The sequence below is a fragment of the Micropterus salmoides genome, unplaced genomic scaffold, assembly GCF_014851395.1.
Source record: "Micropterus salmoides isolate LMB-PRFRI ecotype aquatic unplaced genomic scaffold, ASM1485139v1 Ms_hic_scaffold_7, whole genome shotgun sequence".
Lineage (NCBI taxonomy): Eukaryota > Metazoa > Chordata > Actinopteri > Centrarchiformes > Centrarchidae > Micropterus > Micropterus salmoides.
In genome coordinates, this window is record NW_024044459.1 from 26509577 (window position 1) to 26536538 (window position 26962).

The 26962-nt window shown below is 42.0% G+C and overlaps 1 protein-coding gene across 1 annotated transcript in view; it reads right to left on the reverse strand.

The window, feature by feature from the left end:
- Nucleotides 1–24177, reverse strand: part of LOC119891827 (single-stranded DNA-binding protein 2) — a 68370-nt gene extending 44193 nt beyond the window's left edge. Inside the window, exons 1-2 of the mRNA XM_038703729.1 lie at nt 24042–24177; nt 903–975 (exon numbers count right to left, since the gene is read on the reverse strand). Coding sequence (XP_038559657.1) covers nt 903–975; nt 24042–24097 — 129 coding nt within the window. The 5' untranslated portion in view covers nt 24098–24177. The remainder of the gene's footprint in view (nt 1–902; nt 976–24041) is intronic.
- Nucleotides 24178–26962: the final 2785 nt, after the last annotated feature.

Consider the following 26962-nt stretch of genomic DNA (forward strand, 5'->3'; position numbering starts at 1 on the left):
TACTCCACCCTGCTATTCCAGCAAGAGCTACGTTATGGCGTAATGTTTACCCTACGTGTGTGTGTGTGTGCTCATGCTTGCACACCCATGTGTGTTGTATACAAGTGGCTGTGTTTGTACTTGTTGCACTCTTAGCTAATGTGTTCCCACACTTAAATATGACACCGCCTATCCTTTTCATCTCCCACATCTGCGGAAGAGAGAGCAAATGATATGGCAGAGAGGAAAGGGTGTCAGGGAGACAGAGAGGTGTGTGTATGCACATGTGCACGAACACACACTAAGTCAGAGTGATGAGAATTGGTGCCAGCTGATGATGTAACCTTTTCCATCCCCCTCTCTTTGTTCTCCTCTTCCTCTGGCCGATGTACAACAAGCCTCCCGCCACTGTCTTCTACATTGTAATTTACCGTCATTTACAGTGAAGCACCACAATCAACTGACCTCATTTTCACCCCATCACCTTTTTACCTCAGCAGAATGAAAATGAGGACAAGCTTGCTTCTGAGGAAGAGTGTGAGAAAGATACATGAAGAAGAGAACAGAAAGATCACAAAGGGAAAGTAGGGACTCAGAGAGGACAAGAGTGAGAGTGAAAGAGATCGACTGAGACAGAGCTGCTGAGCGGATCAGAGAATGATGTCAGCTCCAGGCTGAGCGTCGTAACTCTCCCAGTGCTCCGGCTCCTGCCCCACTAAATGCAACACTAATGTTAAAATGCCTGTCTGCTGCTACCGACCTGTTGGCTCAGCACTGTAAGGCCAGGCTAATACAATTAGCTGCTTTACTTTCTGGACACAATGTACGAGGGTCAGACCACCCTTCAGAGTGGACACATAACGTACATGCGCTGTACTCTCTGACACACACACACAAAAACATTCAGAAAGTTTTTGACTTACCTCTGAAAGAAAGGTCTGTGCTGACTTCTGTGCCCCTACATGCAGTAGGTACTCGTACACATACAGAGCTAACCTGCACATAAAAATAAAGAACACAGTGGGAGGAAATGGGTCAGTTGATTCATCAAGATCCAAACAGTTAGGTGAGTGATAAAAACTTTGACAAAATGGGAAATTATAGAGAGTAGAGGCAGATGTACAGTAAGAGAGGGAGAGACATGTTACAGTTACAAGCAAAAAAAAATCAAGCATTTGAAATCCCCCAAAGTTTCACTTTACGTATAAGTTGGAGGGAGTTTCTTGTAAATGTTTCCCGAACATCTCTGTCCAACTTTGGGGCCAGGAAACAACTGCTTTGGGACCTAAGACAATTATACTTCCTACTCAATATTTAAGGTAAATCCATATTTAAGAGGGAGTTCCTCCCAGGATTGCCTAAAAAGTAAGATGATGGAACGTACGCATGGATATGAATTGCCAAGCAGCTCCCAGATGCAATGTGCAGGGACTAGTGGGGCATCAAAGTCCGTTACAAATCTCACGAGAAACAGAATGGCACACACCAGCTTAGGAGCACTAATCATCTTCCGAATGCCAAACAGACAGGGCAACCTTATACGACATTTGAAATTCACCCAACGCTATGCTAAATCTACAACCCACCTGTTTGAAGAACAAACAGCATGGTGAGAAGAGTAGACTTGTGGGACTGCACTGTATGCACCTCACCATCAAGCCTCAGGCTCTCCGCAGACTTCCTCCCATGACTTTGATCACAGTAAGAATTAATTAGAGGCTTGATTTGTTAATCAATTCTCCTCCCAGTGTGTCTGTGCTGGTACAAACAGCAACTTAGAGAGGTGGGGGGTTGGGTGATATACGGGATCTATAAATACAAGATAAACATTGATCCACAGGAGATCAATAGCAGATCACACTGACTCCTAACGGCCCCCTGTAGATTTAGATGAGAGTCTGATATAACGACACATAGTCACTGAATGAATAATGAGACGTGATGCCAATGAGAAGAATATTTGTGCTTGATCCTCAAATTTCAACTAAAATCAATATCAACCAGGTTAGGGGCTGTTTGTGTGTCTGTGATTTGTGCTCGACCACAAATTCTATGAAGTGCATATTACAGAGATGCAATATATATGTATTTAGCTGTATTAGAAAAAATAGTTAGTAGTTGGTGTACAATCTCTGTGTAAAATTTTGCCATATGCGGCTTCAACTTCAATTAATCTACTTAGCGTTGTCTATAAAATGTCAGAAAACAAATGTGATATTGCTAGTTTTGTCCAAGTCGAAGTCTGATACAAAGTATACTTGTAATTTATGCATGTTTGGCATTGAAACTTGAAAAACAAATTGGTTAATTGACCAGTCATGTGAGCTATCCAGATACAATATACAAGAGATGAAGAGAACTTAAGTTGAAGCATAACCTTTGTGTGTGTGTACGCATATGACTGTGTATTGTCAGGTGTGGAAGATGGTCACATCGGGGAAGCAGCTGTCCCCACTGAAAGGTGCTACCATACCAGCCTGCTGTAGCTGATCCAGACTCCTCTTATATCGAAGTAAAAATAAACTCCCCAGACAGCCCTGTCTGCCTGTCTGAAGATGATGGACTGCACACCTTTCTGCTCTGCACACACGTACTCTGTCTCCTTGCACCCCCCCATTTCCATCTCTCTTCTTTATCACTTTCATCCTCAGTCTCTTCCTCATCTTCCTCCTCCTCCTCCTCTCTCCTCCTCTTCTCTGTCTTGATGGCGCTGCTTTCGTCTTGCACTCTTTTTGGTAAGAGGCCATGTTTGTTTAATGATGAAAAGGATGAAGGGGAGCAGTAGCAGAACCTCTTCCTCTCTATCCTTTTCTCCCTCTTTCTATCCCCCCCCCCCCCAGGTGGCCTGGCAGTAATGTTTAACTAAAGAGACAGAGACAGAACGTTTCACAGGGACAAGGTTAACGGAACAGTGAGGGGCTTGACAAAACTCTTGACACCTCGACAACTTAACATGAATAAAAGATGCGGCCATTTTTTTTCCCGAGGCACTGTACAACTCTGAACATTTCTAGAAACAAAGTGATTCAGTTGCTCTGTTCTGCATCATTTTCCTGTCAACCTGTCTGAATCTGTCACTCTCCCCCATGTGAACCCTAACATCAGCTACAGCAGCATCGGTATAGAACTATTTATTAATCCTGAAAGATCTCATCTATCTGCAATGAATACATTCACAGCGATGATTATAAGCCTGATGGACTGCATATATGAATTAATTTCATTGTGTAAGAAATAAAAGCTTTTCCTTAGCATGCACTGGCCTGTCTCCAGTCAGCTATGTTTTACCACACAGAAACAGCCTCTTTCAGTAGCTGCCTGTGAGTTAGACTGAAAGGGTTGACCTGTGATTGATTTCACAGGAGCTCTCAAGATGTGACCTTTGGCCCTGATATAGAGAAAGAGTCTACAAATATGAGGAAACACAGGAAAGGTGAAAAGATGAGGGCAGCAGTGGGGTAAGAAAGAGACACATTAAAGGGTGTCAGAGGTATGCTAATGCAAGTTTTGGAGTCAATATGAAAGGAAAGGAAAAATGAAGGTCTTAACAACAGTTTAAATGCACTTGCATGACTCTTGCAAAAATATACAAATAAATCAGACTTTAACAAATCTTCCCTTTCCATCCTATCTCTTATTTATTTCAACACACACTAACAGAAGGCAGAGTTGAAACAGGACAGACACGCAGAAAGCCAGACAGCAGAAGGAGTACTTTGTTAGCATTTACTCTCAATATTGAACCTTAACTCAAAACTATTAATTTCCTCAAAGACAAGTGATAGGCTTTAGAAACACAAAACCCCCTTACGCCGCTCCTTCATTGTTCAGTTACCACTTGTTCAGCCCAGCCTCCCACTGATTAAAAAAAAAGCACCCAACTCTGTGGAAGTCGACTGACTGACAGAGTCAAAATACTGAGCGGAGATAAGGTTTGAGGATTAGAGGACGGGGGACTGTTCAAGGTTAAGAATCCTCTAAATTTTACACAATAAAGTGAAAGCATTACAAAGACTCTTGTGTCATTAAATAAACTGTCACTTTAAATAATCTCTGTATTAGGATTTCAGGTAAAAGTGCTTCAACTGAGGCAGCCGATGCATTTATAATGGGTTTTGACTCCATATTAGTCGCTTCACATTAAAGCTCTTTTGATGTTTGCCCTTGCTGTCGGACATACACCAGAAAATTGAAGACATTTTGTATTTCTTACCTGTCTACCCTGGCAATTTGTGTTGTAAATAAGAACCACTTTACATTAATCACAGCTGCAACTAAGATGATTGAAGAGATCAGGTGCCTCAATCTTTGCTTCCTCTTCCTATGTGCTGTGGAACCTGTGTGGATGTGTGTGTGTGTGTGTGTGTGTGTGTGTGTGTGAGCGTACAATTGCGTGTGTGTGTGTGTCGTGTGAGGTAGTGGTGGTGAGTGGGTACAAGTGGAGAAGGTGGGGCAGAGCGGGCAACTTTAAGATTCACACCTGACCCTTTTCTCCTTTAAATTCAAGTGGTTTTGTCTTCTATGAGTCATATTTAATTAAATTCATATTTGCAAGCGACCCCCATCCCGACTGCTCCTGTAAATCTGCACAAGACCAGAGAGCCGGCGAGCTTGAACAGTCAGAGACAGACTTTAGCTTAATGAAGGCAGCAGGCAGAAACAGTGACCAGATTCTATGTTGCCTTGTTACTGAGCCGTACAGAGAGGAGAGCAGGGAGATGAGAGTGGCTTGGAGCTCCACCGCAACCTCGTCTTAAGGCAAAGACATGAACCGATTTTCCAAGATCAGCATTTAGGAGAGACGAGTAGATCACTGCTAATCAATTTACTGCCATGACAGTCTGGCAGAGCTTCAAATCACACCAGACAATGGCTTTAGTGATTGGATATTCCTGTTATAGATTAGCTACAGATTATTTCACCCTTGTTAAAGATGAAATGGAAAAGTGAGTAAACTTCGACATGTTAATTGACATATTTACAAGACTTGACAGACATAGCCTAATAACACATATTTGACCAGGAAAATAAAATTATATGAAAAGAGAAGTAATAAAACCGTAAATAACTTCTTGCCTGTAAACATGCTATGTATAAGAATGATTGTTACATGTACTATAAAACAACACCTCCCACAGTATGTTGTTTGTATATAGCATCTAATTATACTGCATTATTGGTAAAACTGTCTGGTGAAAGTCGCATTTGTTATTTTGTAACTGCACATTTTATTCTGTTAAAGCTGCACCTGGAGATATTTCTATGTAAAAATACACAGTCTCAGCTACCACAAAGTAGAACCACAGAAGAGACTGCAGCGTCTCATCCCCTCTAAGTAAGATTCTAGTGCCTTCTGTGCCAAAAATTCTGGTGTTGGGCGTGGGCAGGAGGAAATTGCCTCTACCCGCAGGAAGTGATGAATGCAAACTGTCTCCTAAGCAGCAGTTAGAGAGTGATGCAGTGAGACAATGATGTCTTGTGCCTTTTGGTACTTGGTAAGTAATTATCACATACTTTAAACTGTACAGGAGTACGATCAGTGCTGTTTAATGATGTGAAATTGCACGACTTCTGGATAGTTAAACCTACAATCATTTATTTTCTGGCCACTTGGGGCAGTGCAACAAGCTGTAAACACAACACTGACTCCGTATAAAATTGACCTGGCAAACTTATTTACACAACCAGCAGACACGGATAAAATTTCACTTGTTTGTCTTGTTTCTGGTCACCTGATGAATGTAACCTCATTTAGTTTTGCTCTCCACCAACTCCTGATCTGGCTAAATACTTCACTTTCTTCACCAGGTAATCGCTGATTTATAGCAGGTTTTTCACTGATAAACAACAGCCGGGAAATGCCACTCATAAGAGTGGTAAAACAGTGAGGTTACAGGCCAGAAAACCAAAACAAGGGTTAAAATATGGTAAAAACACTCTGAGTCGGATGATCATTTTAACTACGACTGACTTCCTTCACATTACACATTTTATCCATTGCTAAAATACAAATATTCATTATTGCAACCCTAAGTCAAGTTTTAGAACAGTTACCTGCTGCTACGGAGACATAGGTATGACTTTGTGGCTTTACTACAGCAGTATGATTTATCAAATCTGGAAATGTTGCAATAAAATCTGACCAGTGCTGTCTGAAGCATGACAACTGAAATGCAGCACTACATCAACAAGGCCATTCCTCCAAGTTTTAAAACTGGAACAATATATACAGTATCTCACAAAAGTGAGTTCACGACCTCACATTTTTGTAAATATTTGATGTGACAACACTGAAGAAATGACCCTTTGCTACAATGTAAAGTAGTGAGAGTACAGCTTGTGTACACAGTGTAAATTTGCTGTCCCCTCAAAATAACACAACACACACCCATTAATGTCTAAACTGCTGGCAACAACAGTGAGTGCAGACTACACAACTTGCCGTCTTGTGACGGGAGTCTTGAAGTCGTTGTGGCGTTCACACTATGTAACTGATCCGTGACAGGGGGTCACACACTACACGAGCAGACAGCGGCTCTGTCACCCGACGCTGGTCTCCAAACCACCTTTTGTCAACAAAACCCACGTGAAATGTGAAATGGGAAATGGCGTGAACCTACACATGAAACAGCTGTTGTTTGTTATTATTAAGATACCAATTTTAAAGATAAAAAATCTGGGTGAAAGAATGGATTATTGCTCCCCTCCAGAGAGAGCTGGAGGGGAGCAAAAAGTGTTTTGTGGTGAAAAAGTAGCTGCCTGTTCTGCCAGCTGCCTGCTCTCATTGGCTGGATGTGGATGTCGAGTCGGCCGACTCGACATCCACAGACATTTGGCTCGCTAGATATCTGACATCGGCGATGTGTCAGAAATGTGTCGGAGAGCCGTTTTGACGCGTCATTGTGTAGTTCACACATAACGACAGGCGACCGCTGATCAACCGCTGATTTACTCCTGATCACAGCCTAACAGTCGCCGAGCTCGCAGTGTGGCAAATCGGGCTAAAAATCGTGTAGTGTGAACTAGGGCCGTGGCTTAGCAAAGGGTCATTTGGGCCCAATTTGGACATTTTCACTTAGCGGTGTACTCACTGTTGTTGCCAGCAGTTTAGACATTAATGGGTGTGTGTTGTGTTATTTTGAGGGGACAGCAAATTTACACTGTTATACAAGCTGTACACTCACTACTTTACATTGTAGCAAAGGGTCATTGTGTTGTCACATGAAAATATATAATCAAATATTTACAAAAAGGTGAGGGGTGTACTCACTTTTGTGAGATACTGTATATATATATAGTTTCTAAACAAATTATATTTGCATTAGGGATGGGAATATTGTTAAATGTTATCGATAATGAAGTGGAATTTACGTACTACCGGAGTTGTTTAACAAAATAGAGAGGGGAAAAGGAGTAAAACAAAATAAAATTCTGTTTAGTTTTGCTGTTTTATCTATAGAACAGCAGTTGCACACAACTGAGTCTTTGGATGGTGTCACTCTGCAATGTCTCATATGACTGGGACTGTGTTATACACAGATTTCCTGTAAGCAACAGCATAAGAAGAGAAGTGATTTCTGGATAACTGGATAGACAAATGAAGGAAAAATAAGAACAAACATCCAGAGAGTGAAACATACCCCCTCTCCAATTCTACCACGGAGGAAAATTACAGAAAAAGAGAGAAAATGAGAAAAGAGAGTGATGGGATGACAAGAGCGTAGCAAAGAGAGATGAAAGGTTCTGGTGAAGAGAAGAGAGTGAAGAAGGGGGATTAGAGAGAGAGAAAAAAAAGACAGATGGGGAGGATGGAGGTGATGGGTGCGAGCGGATGAGCCCCAAGATGAATACTCTTGAGATCTGTAAACTTTCATATTCTAATGTTGAGGATTCTCACTGAGCGTTGTCTCAGTTAGCCAAGCACCCTGCTGTGACCTCCTTCTGCAAATTAACACAAAACCCCACATCGAAAACAGCTGGGCTAGACTAGACCCAATTCCTGCCATTCTGTAAGAGAAAAAGTAAATGACTCCTAAAAACATAACGTACAGAAAGGACAAAATGAAAGACACACAGGCATACTATGCCTCAGAGTATGCACTGAATTTCATTATATTTTTTATAAATGAATTTCAATGGGTTCTGTGAGAGAGGTAATAACAAAGGGGAAGTAATCCTAGATTGAACTAAGTCACAGTCAGGAAGTTGAAATACTGTAATTATCTCCTGGATATGCTTACCTACTATAAAAGACTAAATTGCTGCCTTAAATTGCTGCTGTGTGTGTTCAAAGCAAAGAATAATGTTAGTAAAAGTGACACTGTGAAGTATCTACTGAGAGCTATAGTGTCTTTGAAGCACTTTGCTTTCAAGCGAATGGAACACTTTAGTGAATAATAAAGCAATAAGGAGAAATAAAGTGACTCCTTTAAATTTCCTATTGACGAAATAGTACAATAAATTAGACCTGCAGTAAACTCCAGTTTGGTAAAGCTCATAAAGTTTAGTTACAGCATCATTTTCAATGCTGCACCAGTATTTTGTGTTGTGTCTGGATCTACTTGGGCCTCTTTGCTAATGCAGCTTGTTTGGCATATGTTGTCATGATTTTTGAGACATTTTTCATTTCTATGTTTGCTGTAATTTTGCAGCATAAATGACTGATGCAATACAGGCAGTGACATGCGTTAGCTACCCAATACAAAATGGACAAACAAGTCAGTTTTAAAGGCTTTAAATTTTGGTGCAAAAAAAACGAAATGGTTCTACGGACTAACCAATTCTGGATTTTTGATGCTGATAGTAATATCTATATTTGAGTTTAAAAAATGCGATAACGATATACACCCGGTACTTTTTAACACACTAAAGATACTAAATTAGACCTTTACAGTGTAAAAATCTACTTTTCAGTGCTCTCTTCAGTGCTATGTAATAGTGACACTGTTTCAAAATTATTGCAAACCTAGTTTGGCATTTGTGTACAAAAATTTCTCGTTACTTATTGGCTGACATACACGGATAGAATATATCTACAAGCAGCTAACATCGGCTGCTATATCGGCCTGGCTTTCAGCTTTCATATATGCATTTACACTTCTATGCAACGGTATGGTGTTTGTGTTTATCTTGCCCATCCCCTTTATAGTAGTCAGAATGGCCCCATGCATGAGGCAGTGGTAAAGAAATGTTTTTTTACACTCCTTTCACTTTCTGTTTGTGTTCCTACCCACTACCAGCAGTGTCCTCTCATGATATCCACACAAGAAGGACACAAATCACAGACACCTGTCTTTGACTCTGGCGTAGGATCATCAACATTATCATCATCATCATCTCGCCCAGTGTACACTGAAGCCAAGCGGGCTCTCACTCTGCAATCAAGCCTCCAAAAGCCCACCATCAAACAGATGCCACCTGTGGATGAGGGGAGCGTTGGTAGCTCGGCCTCCAGACAACTCTGGCGAGAATAGAGAGGGACCCCGCCATAAAAGAGAGTGCAGCGATCAAGCTGCTGCCCCTGCTGAGGACAGCCCTGTGTGTGACAGCCAAACACTTTCCCTGATTAATCAAGCCTAGCAGCGGGGCTTTACGTGCCATTAAGAGCCTTGCTAAATGACTTCACTTCATTCATTAAAGTGGAGCATCCTCTGCGGGTGGAGTGGGCTACGCTTGCCAGACAGATAGACAGACAGACAAGTGAAAGCTGGGAGTGAGATGGTGGTAGGGCAGCGATGAGGGTGGCGGGGGCACTGAGGCAAGATAAACAACGACAAATATAGACCCATTACAATGCTGAATAATTCATCTTATACGCAGGGCTTCAGGAAAACAACAGAGAAAAAACAACAACAGCCCAAACAACCATGGGGATTATGGAGCCTTTATACAGTGAAGAGCATCTTCAAAACAGGGCTATTTATGTATGCACCACGTCTGGGTTAGGTACAGCGACAGGATCATGGTCAAATCACTTTATGTGGAAAATCAGGTTCCAGTGGACTAATCCCTGATGCATTTTCATTAGGCAAAAGTATAGTTTTAATGAATCTGTGCAGGGGAGTTGGACAGCTAGGTGTGAGTGGATTAATAGTTTGAAAGCGATGTTAGCTGCATATACTAGACGCTTTTTCTGAGCTATTCTTTCCACCTCTCTGCACAGTTCACACACAACCATGGATATGTACTGTAAAACCCATGCACACACATAGTTTGAAAGAGGCAATGAGAAAAAGCAAGAAAAGAGGGAGATTATGGAATGCAAAGGCAATGATACACGCTGATAGTATCGAGGGAAGGACAAAGATAAGTAATTTACCAGTCAACAGAGAGATAAAGATGTAGTGATGAAGAGAAAGATAAAGGCATAAAGATTAGCAGCAACAAGAGGACTAGAGGGTGGAGAGGAAGAGAAAGCAAGGAGAGCGAAGAAGAGGGCGACAGAAAGAGAAAGAGAGATAGAGAGAGGCAGAGAGGAGGGAGAGAGTAAATGATTAATGAAAGAAGCTGGGAAGCGCAGCGAGGGGAGGTCAGGACGGAGCAGGATAGGAGTGATGCTGCAGCCTGTGAGCAAAACCGAAAAGGACAATATTAAGAACATGCCTGCTGCTGTCACACACCTTTATCAGGCAGGATCTCCAAGAGAGTGAGCTTATATTAGGCTGACGCTTCCCTTGAACACTAGTTGCAAGTGGAAATGAACGCAACGTGCAAGCACTGTGAGAATAGAAGGCTGAATTGCAGACAATCTGCTCTTTTAATTAATAAAAACGAAAATGTTTTGAACGAGTTGTTGGTCACTCTGCCTTTGAGAGGTTTTGTGTTGATATTTACCCAATTGTGTGATCACAGCATAACACAAGTGCATCAAATAACATCAAAACCTGCATGTACGTAACGTTGATATCATCATGTAGAAGAAAACAACCATCAACACTGAGATGATTTATTATTTAAGCGCGACAAAACTGTACAAAGACTTCCATTAGACTCCTTCAACTTTTAAATCTCAGTCAAATACATGCCTTCAATTAATCCCCAACTGGCAGTGTGCTGTTTCTCTATCGCTGCCTGCTTGCTGATGCATTTCTAATTGGTATTTTTGCTGATGGTCACAAGTTAAATCTATATTCTTCATTACCCTTCCACGCTATCCCCTGAGGTCTCTCTAATGGCTCCTGCTAAAGGCAGAGCACTTGTATTGAGATATTCATGTAAAGTGTATTCTCTCTGACGCTGGCCTCTGCGTAGACTGCAGCTACAGGTTCGGAGCATAGTCGAGAGCTGGGAGTAGCAGTGAAAAGTTCACTCCAGCTTTGAAGATTAGCAGAACACGTGTCATAATCCTGCATGGAAACAGCCTGAGGAGAGACACTCATACTCAAATAAACTGTGCTTTATCTGCTCATGTTCCCTGTTTTGTCTCTACTGAGATGGTCTCACACGCTGAGCAAATGTTTGTCGTAGCCTTTATCCCTCTCACTTCCACAACACATAGTAAAGCCCTCAGTGGAGCATTGGCTGGGTGACAGGCCTGAATGCTCCAACACCGGCTTGGCAAAAATCAGTGTAGCCTGCCCTGGCTGAGAACAGTCGGGGTGAACGAAGCTGGCCAACTTCAGAACTGTGTGAGAGGTTGACCAGGCTCACAAATAAAGTCTCGATGACATTACACAGGTGGCTGATAAATACTGTCACATAAGTGAACTGCCCTCGAGGGAAAATGATGTTGACGTGCAGCATTATACCGTGTGTCCTGCCAGCTGCTAAATACACTGAGAGGAAATGTATTTCGTAGTTCACATAATAAAGACACAAAACCGAACATGTGGCTGTACACAGTGAAGTCGGTTTCAGGGAAATGTTCCTCCTGCAAAGAGAGGAATTTGCCAGTAGAAAGTTGAAATGTCAGGCGTAGTAGTATAAGTCACAAGAATGAAGCTCATATCCTGACAGAGAGGAAGACTCATGCGTTCTTTGGCTCACCTCAGTGTGGACCTTGTGTTTACCTTTCATTAACTAGAGATCCCAGAATCTCTTCCTCCCCCTCCTCCCCCCTGGGACCATCCAATGCAAGTTGACAAATATTAAAACAACAAAGATTATAGATAGCACACAACAACAGTGCACAGTTTTTGTTTATTTATATTAACATATTTAGGTGTGTTCTATTTATTTGGCCACTCAATGGCAAATACCCAGCAGAGCCCAAATGCAACATATCTTTTTTTAATTTATGCTGATCAACTGATCGATCAATCACCTACAATGCACAACAATGGACAACAATGTTGCAGTAAACACTGACCGATTCAGAATATGCGTTTTTGATCCTTTATGAGAGAGAAGAATAACGTGAGCTCATGTAGTAACCCAAGCTACATGGTGAACAGGACGGAGACTGATAACAGCCAACTTATCAAGATACTCTGACCGCAAGTCCAACTGTAGATGCAAACCTCCAGCCCTGTGTTGTGATAGCGCAGACTGTGCCTCTAAGAGACTACACCCAAACCTGGTTATCATCAAATATGTTAGGGATAAAAAAAATAGCAGCATGATGGAACAGAAAGAACAGAGAGTAAAGATAAGCTAAATCATGTGTAAAGCATATTCTCTAATTTAAAGTAACTGTTGAAATGTTCGTAGGGGCAGTTTAAATAAAAAATTGTTACGTAACTTGAAATGAAAATTAGAATGTAAAGCACAATATCGACCAGGGAGTGTTTACTTTAGCTGAGGACTGAGCTGATACTATGATTCAGAGAAATTTACCTGTGAACATTCTGCATAGAGCCTTGTTGTTCTTGTTGGTGTATGAATGTCTTGACAAAAACTGCTTGTAATGCGACACTGAGTTTAGATACTGAAATTAGTACTTTGAGAAAAAAAGTGGGATCTGTAAGCAGGTATTGGTATGCCTTTACAACATGTCATTCTGCAATTTTAGGGCTGCCACTAAGAAATATTTTCATTATTGATTAACAAGACAATTATTGTTTTCTGGTTTATAATCAAATAGTGAAAATGCTGATCACAAGGTAAGGTGTGATCATTTTACCTGTTTTGTCAGACCAACACACCAAAACTTAAATATATTCAGTTTATTATCACATAAGACAGTCTATCAGCATTGTGCTGTATAATTACAAATGAACAACCTCGTACCTCGTAAGACAAACAAAAACTGGATATCCTACAATTTTTTTCTGTTCTGCTCCTGCTTCATGTCACTGGAATGGCAACAGAAAAAATAAGGTTAAAGTATATGCCTTGATGATGGCATAAGAATATTGATAAATTCATAATTTTGCTTTGTGTTTCTGTATCAGTGAAAATGCTGGCTATGAGTTCAGTGGGTGGTGTGTACAAGACTACAGAGACTGACTGGTGGCAGCTTTGGCAGGATACACTCCCCCACTCGCATTTCGAACACAGCTAATTAGTGCAGCTGCAATTAAGACTTGAACAGACAATACAATAAAAAGGAAGCCCGATACGGGCACAATCAGACAAAATGAAACAACTCTTGTTCTGTCAGCAGTGCAGAGACTCTACTGTCTCACAGAGCAGACAACAATGCCTAGGGCTGAGATAGCAGGAAATGCCAGCTTATCAGAGAGACGGAGGAACAGAGAGAGATGGTGAAAGAGCGTGATGGGTAGCCCACTGTTTACCAACAGACTAATTGAGCAGAAATCCAGTTGTGTCCTTTATATAACAATTTGTTGTTTACACATAGGTTTCAGCCAGTAAGATTTCTCTACAACCAAAATTTGTTTGCAAATATGTATAGTAGATAAATCAAATAAAAGCGGAGGAAAATCCATCACTTTCTTAATTTGAGTTCCATTTCATTGGCTTTGATTTCTTTAGATTGAGTCACCTCTCGTGGGGAGTTTGTTTAATTTCACAGCTGAAAGAACACCAATGATATTTAGGAGCGTTTTCCTTGTTCAACTCTCTCTACAAGCTATTACTGTAAATCTTGAATGCAACACAGCCATAAAGCCCAGCATATTAAAGCGCTGTTTACAGAGAGAACTTAGAGTTTGATGACAACACTTAGTGATCATACGAGGTTAATTACTGTATTCTTTTAAAGTCTATTTTCAGAGTTTCACAGGAGGAGGGGCGTTTAATGGATTGTGAGCTCTGTATACAAAATGGCCAAAATTTTGGTATGTAGGATGTTGGAAGACAACAAAACAATAGAACAGAACTAGAGCTGTAATTAAGTAATTGGTTTGACTATAAAATATCAGAAAATATGCACAAATACCACTCACTTTTCCAAAAGCCCACATGGCCTCAAAATGCGTGTTTTGTCCAAACAGTCCAAAACACAAAGATATTCAATTTACTATGACGTAGAAAAAGGCAGCAAACCTTCACATTTGACAGAATTGAACCTGCAAAAGTTTTTGAGCAAAAAATAACTTAGGCTAATCAATTAGTGGATTATTATAATAGTTGCTAATGAATTGTCAATTTACTGATTAACTGACTGATAATTTCATTCATATATATAGAAAAGGACAAATAGATGTAAAACAGACCTAAAAATGGCCATAAGTTGAATCAACACCTCTCTGAAACAACAGAAAGTGAACACTTTACCTTCATGAAGGATTCACTGCAGGGCCGTGGTATTAAGCTTTAGCTAGGTATAATAAATGAGACTGTTCGCTAAATCCGGTCCCCATTTAGGCTAGTTGCTGTTGCTACTCCTGCTAAGCTTCCCATTCTAGCAGAGTACATACAACATAGAATTCACAATAATAACGGTGGCAGATTTACCATTGACATTTCTTATTATTTGTTGAAACAAGTGGTCCTTGATTTCAGACAGAAACAGGATTCTCGTTTAGCTGATAGCCACTAAGGCAACAGTCTCTAGCAGCTTTGATCAAATGTAGCTAGTTAGCTAATTTAGCTAATGTTTGCTTCATGAGAAAATGTCTTTGCCTGACTCTTTAATGTTTCAAGCTGACTCATATTAAAATGAAAACCCTGTAAACGAAGTCTTAAAAATACACTTTGTGGCTACATACATGATATTTTCAGATGGGTAGATTGTGTTTCATAGACGATCTGGCAACTGGGGTGACGTCAGACAAACATCCAAAACTTGCATCCGCTTATGACTATTATTCCGATAAAGTCTGAGGGTCATACAAATACACGTTTCCCAGTGGGGATATTTCATTAACAGAATGCATTCCCTAGCCCCTTAACATCAACCTAATTTTAACCTGAACCCTAAATCCATGTCTTAACCCTCAAAAAGAAGTCTCTACCTGTTGGGACCTCAATTTTGGTCCCCACGAAGACTCACCATGGGTTAGTGTACATTCAGTCCCCACTGAGATATAAGAACATGAACCAACCTAACCTCTATCCTTTGAGCCTCCCTGTCGTACAGTAGTATGTAGGACCTGGAATGTTACCCTTGTCCCCCGCCAGCTCCGCAGACTGTCCAGTGACATTGTTCAGCTCACACAATGCGACATTCCACAATCAAAAGCTACTCTGACAATCCCAAAGGGAGAAGGAGACAACTGGGAGGACAGCACTGCTCTAATCTTATGGGATTAGAATTCCTTTCTATGGGATGTAATTCTATTCTTTTGAACAACAAAGCTTCGAGATGAGATTAAAAAAAACTGATACTGATAAAGGCAATCTAGAGCAATTTAGGGAAGAATGTGAAGCTATTAAGGCCTGAGCACAGGCTCCAGAGGAAGTATAAATAAATGACTAACCATTCAGAGAAATACATCTTGCTGCAACATGAGGTTGTACAAATTAGCAGTAAAATGTATGCTCCAAGATGTCTGTAACGGAATAATATCATTTAATAACAAGAAAAAAAACACACTTAGAAAAGACAAAAAAATGTACTAGTTGGAGTTATTCCCAGTTAGTTAAAATTCCAACACTGGAGCTATCCTGATGAACAGTCCCACTGATGCCCTGCTCTGTTCCTTCCATCACTCATTTATCCTTCCTGCTTCTCCATGGTAGAGAAATGGCATTTAATGGACCTTAAAAAGGCAAGAACTCAACGTCAGAGATTTAAATCCTAAGCGAGAGGATATACTGCCTTGCATTGGGAGGGGAGAAAATGCCACGGTGGACTTTATAGGGATCAGTGGACAGACAGTATGTGGTCATGTTAAGGACGGATCATTTATGGAGAATTAAAGTGAAGAACTCTGTGGCTTAACTTCACAAAACAGACAAGGGACAATTGAGGCCAAGACATAGAAGAAGGGCTATGCAGACAGACGACACAGTGAGAGAATGTGTGTTTGTGGGTGTGGAGGGGAGAGAGAGAGAGAGAGAGAGAGAGAGCGAGAGAGAGAGAGAGAGAGAGAGTCTCTGAAGCAGTTCCTAAGCCTGGCCGTCACGCATGCTTAACCTTGCGCTAGCGCCTGTGCGATGCAGCTTGCATATCAATGATGGAGGAATATCAGCAGAGCGGCCTCCAACCAACCTCCACTATTCTCAGCAGGCAGGGGAGGCACAGCAGCATCTGCACTTACACTGTGGCACTCACAATAGAAATGCAATATAAACCACACCGGTGAGTACAAGAGCGGTTGTCATGCAGTAAAATGAGTGTGACACAGTTGACTTGTGTTGATAAAAACAGGGGGGAAATGACTCTTATACATTACTAGACAGGTGGAGCAAATAAATGAAGATGCTAAAATAATTAATGTTTAAACAGAAAAGTTGGACTGCAAATCAGAAAAATACAAGCAGTGAGCAGGCGTTGGGCTTTTCTCAACTGAGCCTATAGAGAGTGAGTGTTGTTTCCTCCATCAGCATTTACTTTTGGCTGGAACTCTCAGGTTACAGGAAGCGCTTTGAGGGAGCGTCCCTACTGTGCTGTGGCTTGGAGCAAAGCTGTGCATATTTGGTGTCACCAGGGGCAACAAAAAAACTTCCTGACAAAACCACAAGTGCTACCACTAACAACATGAACAAAGACTGACAGCATGGATTGTAGCTCCCAGTCATAGGCAACAGAGCATCCTATGAAATGTCCCCGCTCTCTGCTTCATGTCTCACACTCATCCACAGTGCACTGATCTGAATCCTCCACTCTCCAAATATGTGTATCTCACCCCAAAGATAAACTTGATACACTGAAACTACTGCAGAGAGGAGGACTGGGTTCCTTGAAGAGAAGAGGAGAAAAGGCAAAAGGAAAGATATGATGTGATGGTGTTTCTAATTAAAACAGAGGCATTCAGGGACACCCATGGGGTCCTAAGGGACCGGCACCGGGTGATAAACTCACTCATCCGTACCCTCCGTCTTCCGAGTAGAGTGATAAAAGACTTTCAGGATGCTGTGCCCTCTTTCCCTTCTTTGCTACATGATATCTGATGCCGACGGAGTCCTTTTGTCACGTTGATCCTTCCCAAGGACCCCAAGGCGTCCTGTGAGGGCGCCTTTTACAGGGTCCTCTCTGTTGATTGACATGCCGCCCCCTTTTTTTCTCTGCGTCGATCAGAGGCTGCCCCCACCTGACACAGCTCAATAAGAGGCCGCTGCTTTGATAGCAGTTCTGTGGCAAGTTACATCTCTGGCAGCAGGGATAAGAGAGAGACTAGGAGGGATGCCAGCAGATAAAAGAGGACTTTTAACAGCCTGTATGTGTTCAGCAGGTTAAAAAGTGGTTTCTATCAGGGCCTTGTCAAACTGTCATCATCACTTTCGTTTGAAGACAGCTCTGTATACCCAGGAAAAAAAGGAAAACATATCAAAGCTCCATTTCGTCTCTGGTTTTCTTGTAATCCCAGATTGATGCTAATCTGAAACGCTGTGAGGATTAAATACATTGGCTACATTTTTAAGTCGATATCTTTCTCTGACCGACAGTGTTGGTGAAAGACAACATAGAGAGCGGTGACAGTTCTCTGTGTTCTCACAGTTGTTCACAAGCATCCCATGAGAGCTGGAGAGGCTATTAGCTGTGTAATGATCACTGTATGGTGTCGTTCACATTCACACAGGCGGCGTGACAGACAGATGGAGGTTGATTTTGAGGGATGAAACATATGGGGAAAGTACTGTAAGCAGACAGCTCAGATGGGCTTACAGCCTTACACACTCAGTGCACTCTCTGCTGACCCAAAGTAGCAAAGAGAGGATACAGAAACACACACGTTATCAAACACATTTTATATGTTCTCTGTTGACTTAAACAGGGAGGAGCAAAGTTTAGCTAAAGTCGAGGCCCACCGTGTGGCTCTTATGTACGGGGTGAGTGGTTTCTCACTGGGGCTTTTTATTCCGTAACTGGACTTAAGCCAACAGAACCAGGTGTGACCACTTACCAGTGTAAGTGATCCACAGACAGAGTGAGATGCGTGTAGAGTGCAGAGGTCCGACACACAGCCATTATGGAGCATTAGACCGCGAGGTCCTGCAGGATATCACTTGACCTCGTCTGACCTGGACACAAAAACTCTCCCTTTCCCTTTTGACCTTTCTTTTATTCAATGCTTGTTCTTTTCTTCTTCTTTTTTTAACCTCTCAACTGGTGAACTTATGTCGAACATTCAATTTGTTTTCCACCATTCATGTTTTATGCTCATTTTCCATACTCTGCCGCTCGCACACCAGGTTGACGAGCAACATGTGCTTGTCCTCCGGCTATATTCTTTTGTTCATGCTCTAACAAATGATCTTCCTCTCTCTTTCCTCCAACAAGCGTGCCTCTGTCGTTTCTCTCAAGGACACTGAGATATAGCAAACACACTAAAAACTCATCAATTACATTCATCAGGTGGCAGCTGGCATGGACACAATCAGAATCCCTGCACAGTCGATGCAAGGCATTGTGAGTGTACAGTGTATGTGTGTGTGTGTGTGTGTGTGAGATGCTGCTCTATTTTTATTGTAGTTCTCCTGTAATGCGACTCACTGTTAGAGCCAGAGTGGCAGTCTGAATTGCTTCTGTCGGATAAACACTCCCAGCATGCACTGCTTTGCCTCAGTCTGCGCAATGCTGCATTGGCAGCCTCCTGGCAGGATTCTGAGGTGTCTCGGTTCAGAAGTAGCTGTGTGTGTGTGTGTGTGTGTGTGTGTGTGTGTGTGTGTATGTGTGCAGAATGATGATCCTTACAGCTCCAGAAATGCTTAAGTCTGCACCACATTTATACTTGGCAGCTGAACTACAGACTGAACAACATGGCACTTATGATCATTGGACTGTGAGTTCACAGTTGGAGCTTATTAATCTGATGAGTAAAAAACAAAACAAATAAAATGCACATTGTACTTTCTAGGAAAAAATCCACTAAAACCAGAAAAGTGCTGTATGTCTCTGAAACCAAGAGAAACGGAGAGAAGCGAGAAGCATGTCTGTTAATCAGTGTTTGTTCCATGATTCATTACACACACACAGAACAGGGGGAAAAAGGAATGTGTACTATGTGCTGCAATGCAACTCACTCAGGACCACAATCCCAGAACTATGTGGAATGTGTCCTCTAACTGCTAGTGACTGAAACCTACACTCGTCGAACAACTGCAGTACACAGCCAGTGGTCGTGTACTGTCACTCTGAATCAAAATCAAGTGCAGACCGTAACATAGGTACAGCCAGAGAGAGCGAGAGAAAAAATAGAGCAGTGTTGCTGTCTGAGACCGAGAGAGAATGTTCACTACAGGCAGATAGGTGTAGAGACGGCTTTCTATCGCCTTTCATCCCTGCACACACACAAACACACACACACACACACACACACACACGTGGAGCATAAGTTTAAGGAATACATATTAAACAATGTCTGCATCAGGTTTTTATTTACAAACACACAGTATGGTGCTATAAAATATTAATATAATATTTATATTATATTATTTTCCTCCTCCCTCCTTAAAGCCACAGTTGTGTGATTTGCACTATATTCTCTTAAACCTGTCAAGGATCAGTTCAAATAAATCATAAAATACATATTGTTTACAGATAGTCTGGGCTTTCTTTGCAGATGTCCTTGTTACTCAGCGTAATCCCTAGACCTTGCTGCCAAAAGTTTGTGACTGGAACTACTTTCTACTGATAAAAAGGTCCTAGGTCAGGGACACTGTTTCTGCACAGACATGTTTCTGAGTTTTTCAAATGTCAGCTTTTAGAGCTTTGAACTACACAAACAAAATTACATCCACCTTTATTGAACTGGCGCGCTGCTGCACTATTTTCAGAAGCAGATATCCTACTACCGTGGCACCTCTAACCTGAACTATCTGTGTGGCGTGATACAGTTAGCGGTAAGTAAGACAATATGTGTTTTGTTTATTTATGTATTTTTATGTTTTGGGTACACTGATCCTTAAGACATCCTTTTCCTCATCTGTTTTTCTTTATCTGCATATCCTTCTCTGTAAAGGGGACAGATTAAATATGAACAAATGATAACAGCTTTAGCCACATCTATTGTGTACTTCATGAACTGTGTGCTTACAATTGCAGAAAAGTACATGCAGTCTGGAGAAATATCAGGTACAGCTTAACTATAATGACTTTAATAAATTATGGACAGAATTTTCATTGAGGCATAAGTATGTTTTTATAACAATCGTGCGGATGAATTATTGTGTTTATAGACATTTGAGCTGTCGTATGTTACAATGACTCCTCATGCAGAATACCTTAAATGTCATGCAAAGCAATAGGTAGTAATGAAATGTATGGGGTTGATTGTTCTTAGGTAGTTTGTATGATGCTTTGGCAATATTGTTGTTATACATTAATTGCCAATAAAGCTAATTTGAATTTGAATGTGGACACAGAGACTGTAAAGTGTCCACACAATTTCTTAAGAGAGAAATAATGAAGCTTCCGTTATTTTGTCTGGTAACCTCAGGCGGATTTAGTAAATCTGCACCTTTATACAGTCGGCCCATTTAATGTAGAAAAAAGTGCAACATTTTTGTGATTCTCCCACAGACAGATTTTATATAACGCTTATATTACTTTTTATCTCCAAGTATGCAAACCGCAAAACTACTAGATAAATATTTGGAGATCTCTGATATTTTAGCCTTGTGTGGCCATAAAGTATATTCCCAAAAATACATCTATAGCAAGGACACACCACACAAATCAGATATTTATCGCACACACACACGCACGCACCACTGAACAGGGCTGCATAGAGGTCAGTTGCATTTAGAACACCTCTACATCTACATGGGCGAGATGCCAGAGCCCTGTGTCTGCGGGGGTCCATTCTGAGGTCAATACTACAACACTGTAAACTAATGATCCAGCAAATTCCCTCAGTCCTGCTCTCTCCCTCCTCCTTCTTTCCCTCAATCTGTTGTTGCCCTCTGTCTCTCCCACTCTCTTATCCCCTGCTGCGCTGCAGAAATGAGAAACAACTGAAGACTCGGCAGCGCTGGGCCTGCTCTGCTTCTCTGATACATACCACTGATAAACAAGGCTGCTTGTTAAGAGACAAATGAAACTCTGCCGTGCCTGATGTTTCCCTTTCACTGCGTTTTCATCTGGTGTTTTCGTGTTACCCTGTCCTTTATTTTGTCGTGGTCTTGGCATTAACGTCCTATTAATGGAACATCGCGCCTGCCTCAAAATGTAAACACAGGTATCTACAACAGCATGGAAGTCCAAATACAGTAGGAAGTTTAGTGTCTGCAGGAAAGATCTCGCCTGTTTTGATTTCAGAGGCACCTCAGTCTAGATCAGCACACAAGGACAGTATATACTCGTATATGACCATCTTTGACAAAATCCCTTATAGAACAGAAATGGTAAGTAGCTGTTAATTTTAACAAGAAGGAAGACTAATCTCCAATATAATCAGAAGATGCCACTGTAGATGGTCAAAACGTTCAATCTTTCTTTCATTCTAGGGCTGCAACGATTAATTGATGAGTTTTTAAGCTAATTGACAACTATTTGGATAATCAATTTATCAGTTTGAGTAATTTTGAGTAATATTCTAAGAAAAAAAAAGTAAAACTTCTCTGATTTTGGCTTCTTAATTGTGAATCGTTTCTGGTTTCTTTCCTCAGCAACACTGATCGAATTTTTTTCACCATTTTCTGACATTTCATAGACCAAACAACGAATTGAGAAAATAACTGACAGATTAATCGACAAGGAAAATGATTGTTAGTTGCAGCCCTGTTTCAATCACACAAAGTCAGGCGTCCATGAATGTGAAACTCCAGCTCCAAAAGTGCGGGTCTTTCCTTATGAAAGATCATGTCTGTCACATCTATGATCAAAGTTTAGGTAGATGTTTCCTTCGAAGACAGAAGGTGATCAACTTATCGGCCTGCATGTCTGAAAATGTGAACTGAAGTCTCATCATCATAGGTGAACTGATCTGCTCTGCAAAACTATCAGGTGACTAAATGACAATTACACTAAGTATCTACTGTGTTTTATCAACAGAAAAGCTCGTCACATATACATGCTTACGTGCGTTTCCCTCTCTGCCTCTGTCAGTGCATGCAATGAGGCAGCGACACTATTCAGTCCTATCCTTTTCAAATCGATTGGGGATAAAGAATTGGGCTCAAGGGATGCAGCTGAACACTCAATCACGCTGTGGACAAACATGGGTGAACTGGATCCAAAAGACACAATAAATGAGAAGCAGCAGCTGGGAGCAGAGGTGAGACGATTAATCTAGTCTTTTATGGACATACTACCAGGACAATTAACCTCAATGGACTCTCATAGCTGGCAACAAATGATGAATACAAGTAAAATGCAAGGGCTCTCTGTCATACTATAACTTTCTCTCTCTCTGAATAGCTTTACTGTGGAGGTCCAAACCACAGAGACCATCTGACCCTCAGCAACCAAAAAGTACTGAGCAGCCATGCCTGGTTGAATGCAACTGAACAGGGGCATCACCTTAAAGCACTCTAGCATCTGTTATTCTCTGTGTATCTACTTTTGGAACATCTCAATTTAGTGTTAGTTTTCACACCCTGTGCATTAGGCTACAGCAGATAGCCTAATGTTGAAAAGTAGGACAAATGGCTGGTGTACCAAACTGTATCTACAGACTGCACATTTTCACAAGTTTAGGTATTTGGAACAACCTGAGCTGATGTGATAATTCTATTAAAACTAAGTCTTAACTCTATAATGTAAACGCTCTTTTCTGATAAGGAAAAGGCCTAATTAGTTTAATACTTGGGTCAAACTCGGTCCTCTGTCTGTGAACCCTGTCAACGGGCATAAACCACCACACAGCCACGACAAGCGTGTCCACCCCGCGTATCTCGGCTTGCTGATATGCAAACAGAAATTGTTGCGCCTACATCCTCTCCCATACGGGCAAGTAGGCTATTTTACAGAAATAGATCGGCTGTTCCTGTCTCGCCAAATGAGTGGAGACAAGATGACTGTCTGCTGTCACAAAGCTCATCTTCTGTAGCGGCGACTAGACTCAAGGAGCGTTCAAGGCAAGACAGTCTCTTTGGAAAGCGGTAGCTCAAAAAGACACAGCGGCTGGTGAGCGGTCAAATGCGCGGACTTTGCTGTCGCTTCTCACAGCCGACAGACCCGTGACGGTCTTATTATTTTTTTCTCCGCATGTTTACAAAACGGCTACGTTGTTACTTAATAGGAAAATTGAAATGCACGTGTAGGCTAAAAACAAGCACAAACACAATGCAAAATTATAAACTGACAGCTGGGAATGAAATGAACTAGACAACAAGCGCAGAAATGCCAAGAGGAGGATGTTGCTAGATTTAGAATAAAAAAAACATCTTGAACCTGAAATTAACCAGTGAAGCAGACACCGCGTGTTAAATTTTAACCTACTTTGTCTACAGTAGCCTACAACACCGCCGACAAAATGTCTATCTTTCTTCAAATAAATGAAGCAGTCAACTTTCCAAGCCTTGCAGATCGAGCGCTTAGCAGAGAGCCCCATGCCGCCGAGTGGAGCGCCGTGCGCCCTCCCCTGCCGCAGCTCCGTGTGTGACTGCCCCCGGCCGCTCGTGAACTTCCCTCACAGCCGCGGTTTCCTCCCCCCATAAATAAAACTTACTTTTCTCTGGCTTGGCTGTCGGACGGCACGTTGCTACTCTTGCCTTTGGCGTACATGCTTGCAGAGAGCTCCGATTGTCACGCACCTGTCAACCCATCACAACCTCCCTGGGCACAGCCCCGTCACCATGGTGACACAAGCAGCGTCGTCTCCCATTGGATGTCCCGCTGTTCGGGACCGCCCCCTCGCCATGGCAACCGCCAGTGAGTGACATACTTAACCACGCCCCTCCTGTAATAGCCACACCCCCTTACCCTCTCTCTCTCTCTTTGCTCCGCTCTGTCTTTCCCTCTGCTTCCTGCTGCTCTGTCTGTCGGAAGTCTGTCTGTCTGCTTGTCTGTCTGTCTGTCAGTGTCTCTTCCCTGATTGGAAAGGCCTCTCCTGACATGCAGACAGACCGACTGACTGACACACACATGCACACATCCGCACTCCCTCCCTCTATTCTCCTCTCTCAGTGCAAAGGGGGGGGATTTGAAACCGTCCAACTAGGATTTTAAACAACTGGCTATGGCTGTTCCTTTTATAGACAATCACACCCTCTACCGACACATGCACAGCGCACTGCGCAAACAACCCTCACAAATATCAACTATGCATTTGCATTGGTGTTTATTTAAAAAAGGTGTTAAGATATCCAAACATGTGCAGAGTAGGCTAGAGCATGTTGGGAACAGGCAAGCACTCCTCAGGCCCTGTAAACAACTGGGAAGATGTGGCCACATATGAAGCCTTCCTGTACATAATCTACATGCTTGAAGTAGGCCTACTGGTGCTGTGCAGCTGCTCCACCACCAAGGACATGTCCAGGATATCCAGTGATACTTCAGTGTCAAATAAATGCACTGTGGAAGGTTTAATGATGACCTGTTGGAGTAACTGACACGCATATGTGAGTTTGATCAACAGCTGAAGTCCTCAGAAGGCCCCACAGTGTAGTGATGTGCTGGTGGTCATGGGAATGATGCAGGTTTGGTACATTTACAGTTTTGCTTTGCAAAAACTAGAGGTCATGATGACTGCAGGACACATTGTTTTCTTCACAGACCACTGTGTGTGTGTGTGTGTGTGTGTGTGTGTGTGTGTGTGGTTTTGGATTTGCAGCAGGGAAGAAGTGCTACGTCATGCTGCTGTCCAGTCTGGCGGCTAACAGAGAGGAGGGTTCACTCCACTGTCATGATGTACTTATTGCAAATCCACTGAGAGAGAGAGCACAAGAGAAAAGAGATAGACCATGGCTTGGTGCCATTCATGATCTGAAAAACACTACAGACTGATTCCCAGACAGTAGTACGCTCAGGAAAGACACAGTGTGTCACATGTGTGTGTGTGTATGTGTGCTAAGGGCATAGCACAGGGGCAGCAGTGTTTACGCTTACGCAATGCTCCCGTGATGTGACCCAGTTGGAATGGATGCACACTGCCTCTCTCTCTCTCTCTCTCTCTCTCTCTCTCTCTCTCTCTCCCCTATACTCACTCTCTCATCTCTCTCCTTGACTGAACCCTCCCCCACCCCTCCCCCACACCCACCCCCTCTGCTGCCTCCCTATGTGCCAAATGAACCCCTATCCCCTTGGAGAGAGGCGGAGGTTCTATTTCAGACAAGCAGAACTTTTGGTTTTGGGATGAGTCCCTTGGGGTCGATCACCATGACAACCACTAGCAGGCAATAACCATGTGTTCCAGAGGATGCTGGAGGAGGAGGAGGAGGAGGAAGCGGCGGAGGAAGGAGGCGAGAAAGAGCGAGGAAGATACAGAGATAGAGAGAAGAGCGAGACAGTAAAGGTTAATAGGTCATGTTAGGTGAATAAGTCAAATCAAGTCAAACACGATCTGACTGGGTCACATGCTTGTTGTTATGTTCTGGTAATATATGGTAAAGTATCATTATAATCATATGTCCATGAATTCAGTGATGATGCTTATTGCCACCACTGAAAGTGAAGGGCAGCTCCAAAATAATAGAGATTGTGATAAGAGGGAGAGACGAAGTGGAAGAAATGATAGATAGATAGATAGATAGATAGATAGATAGATAGATAGATAGATAGATAGATAGATAGATAGATAGATAGATGGTACTCTGATACTCACAGAGGTAATAGACAGTTAACCTCTACTTTGGAGTTTTTAAATTATATTCCCTTCCTCCATTGTTTTTGCTTCATTCTTCCCCCTCCTTGTTCACTCACTCTCTTCATTTCTGCTCCCTGTCTGTAAATTTGTATTTAAAAGACAAATTTAAAGAGACCTGCTCCCAAAGTCTGGTTATTTCGATTTAATAACAGAGAAATAGATCGATTAAGGGCTGAGTTTGACAGAAAATAGATCAAGCAAAAATGCAGACCTTATAATATTCACATAGGAGATATAAAATATAGATAAAGTATTAATTGATTTATCCTAAAAATAACTAACAATGTCACTAATAGTTTGTTGCAGACACCAATTGTTGAGTACCAATTAATTAAGCTGTTCCATTTAGCTAAATATATATTTATATACTGTATAAAATGTACTGTATTGTATACAGTATAAACTCATTATAAAAGAGTATATTTTATACTTCAGTATTTCTCCTTTATCAGGTGTTTCTACATTCTCTCCTTTTTCTCTTGTCTCCTTCAGGAAGCCTGAGGTGGGAACATGGTGCGATGGACTACAGGGGGCCACAGTCTGATCATAGTAGATCACCTCAACCATTCATTCCCCCAAGGAAGGGAAGTAGTACAGACGTAGAGTTAATGGCGTGAAACCTGTCTAACTGACTGATAAACTTGGCGACAGTTTGGCTGGCTTGTTGACCAACTGGCTGACTGACTGACTGATGGATTGAGCAGGATTCCCAACTGGCTGGAAGCCCGGGAGGCAGGTTGGCTGAAGGCTGAAGATGTACTCCATCACAGGGGACTTAGCTCCTT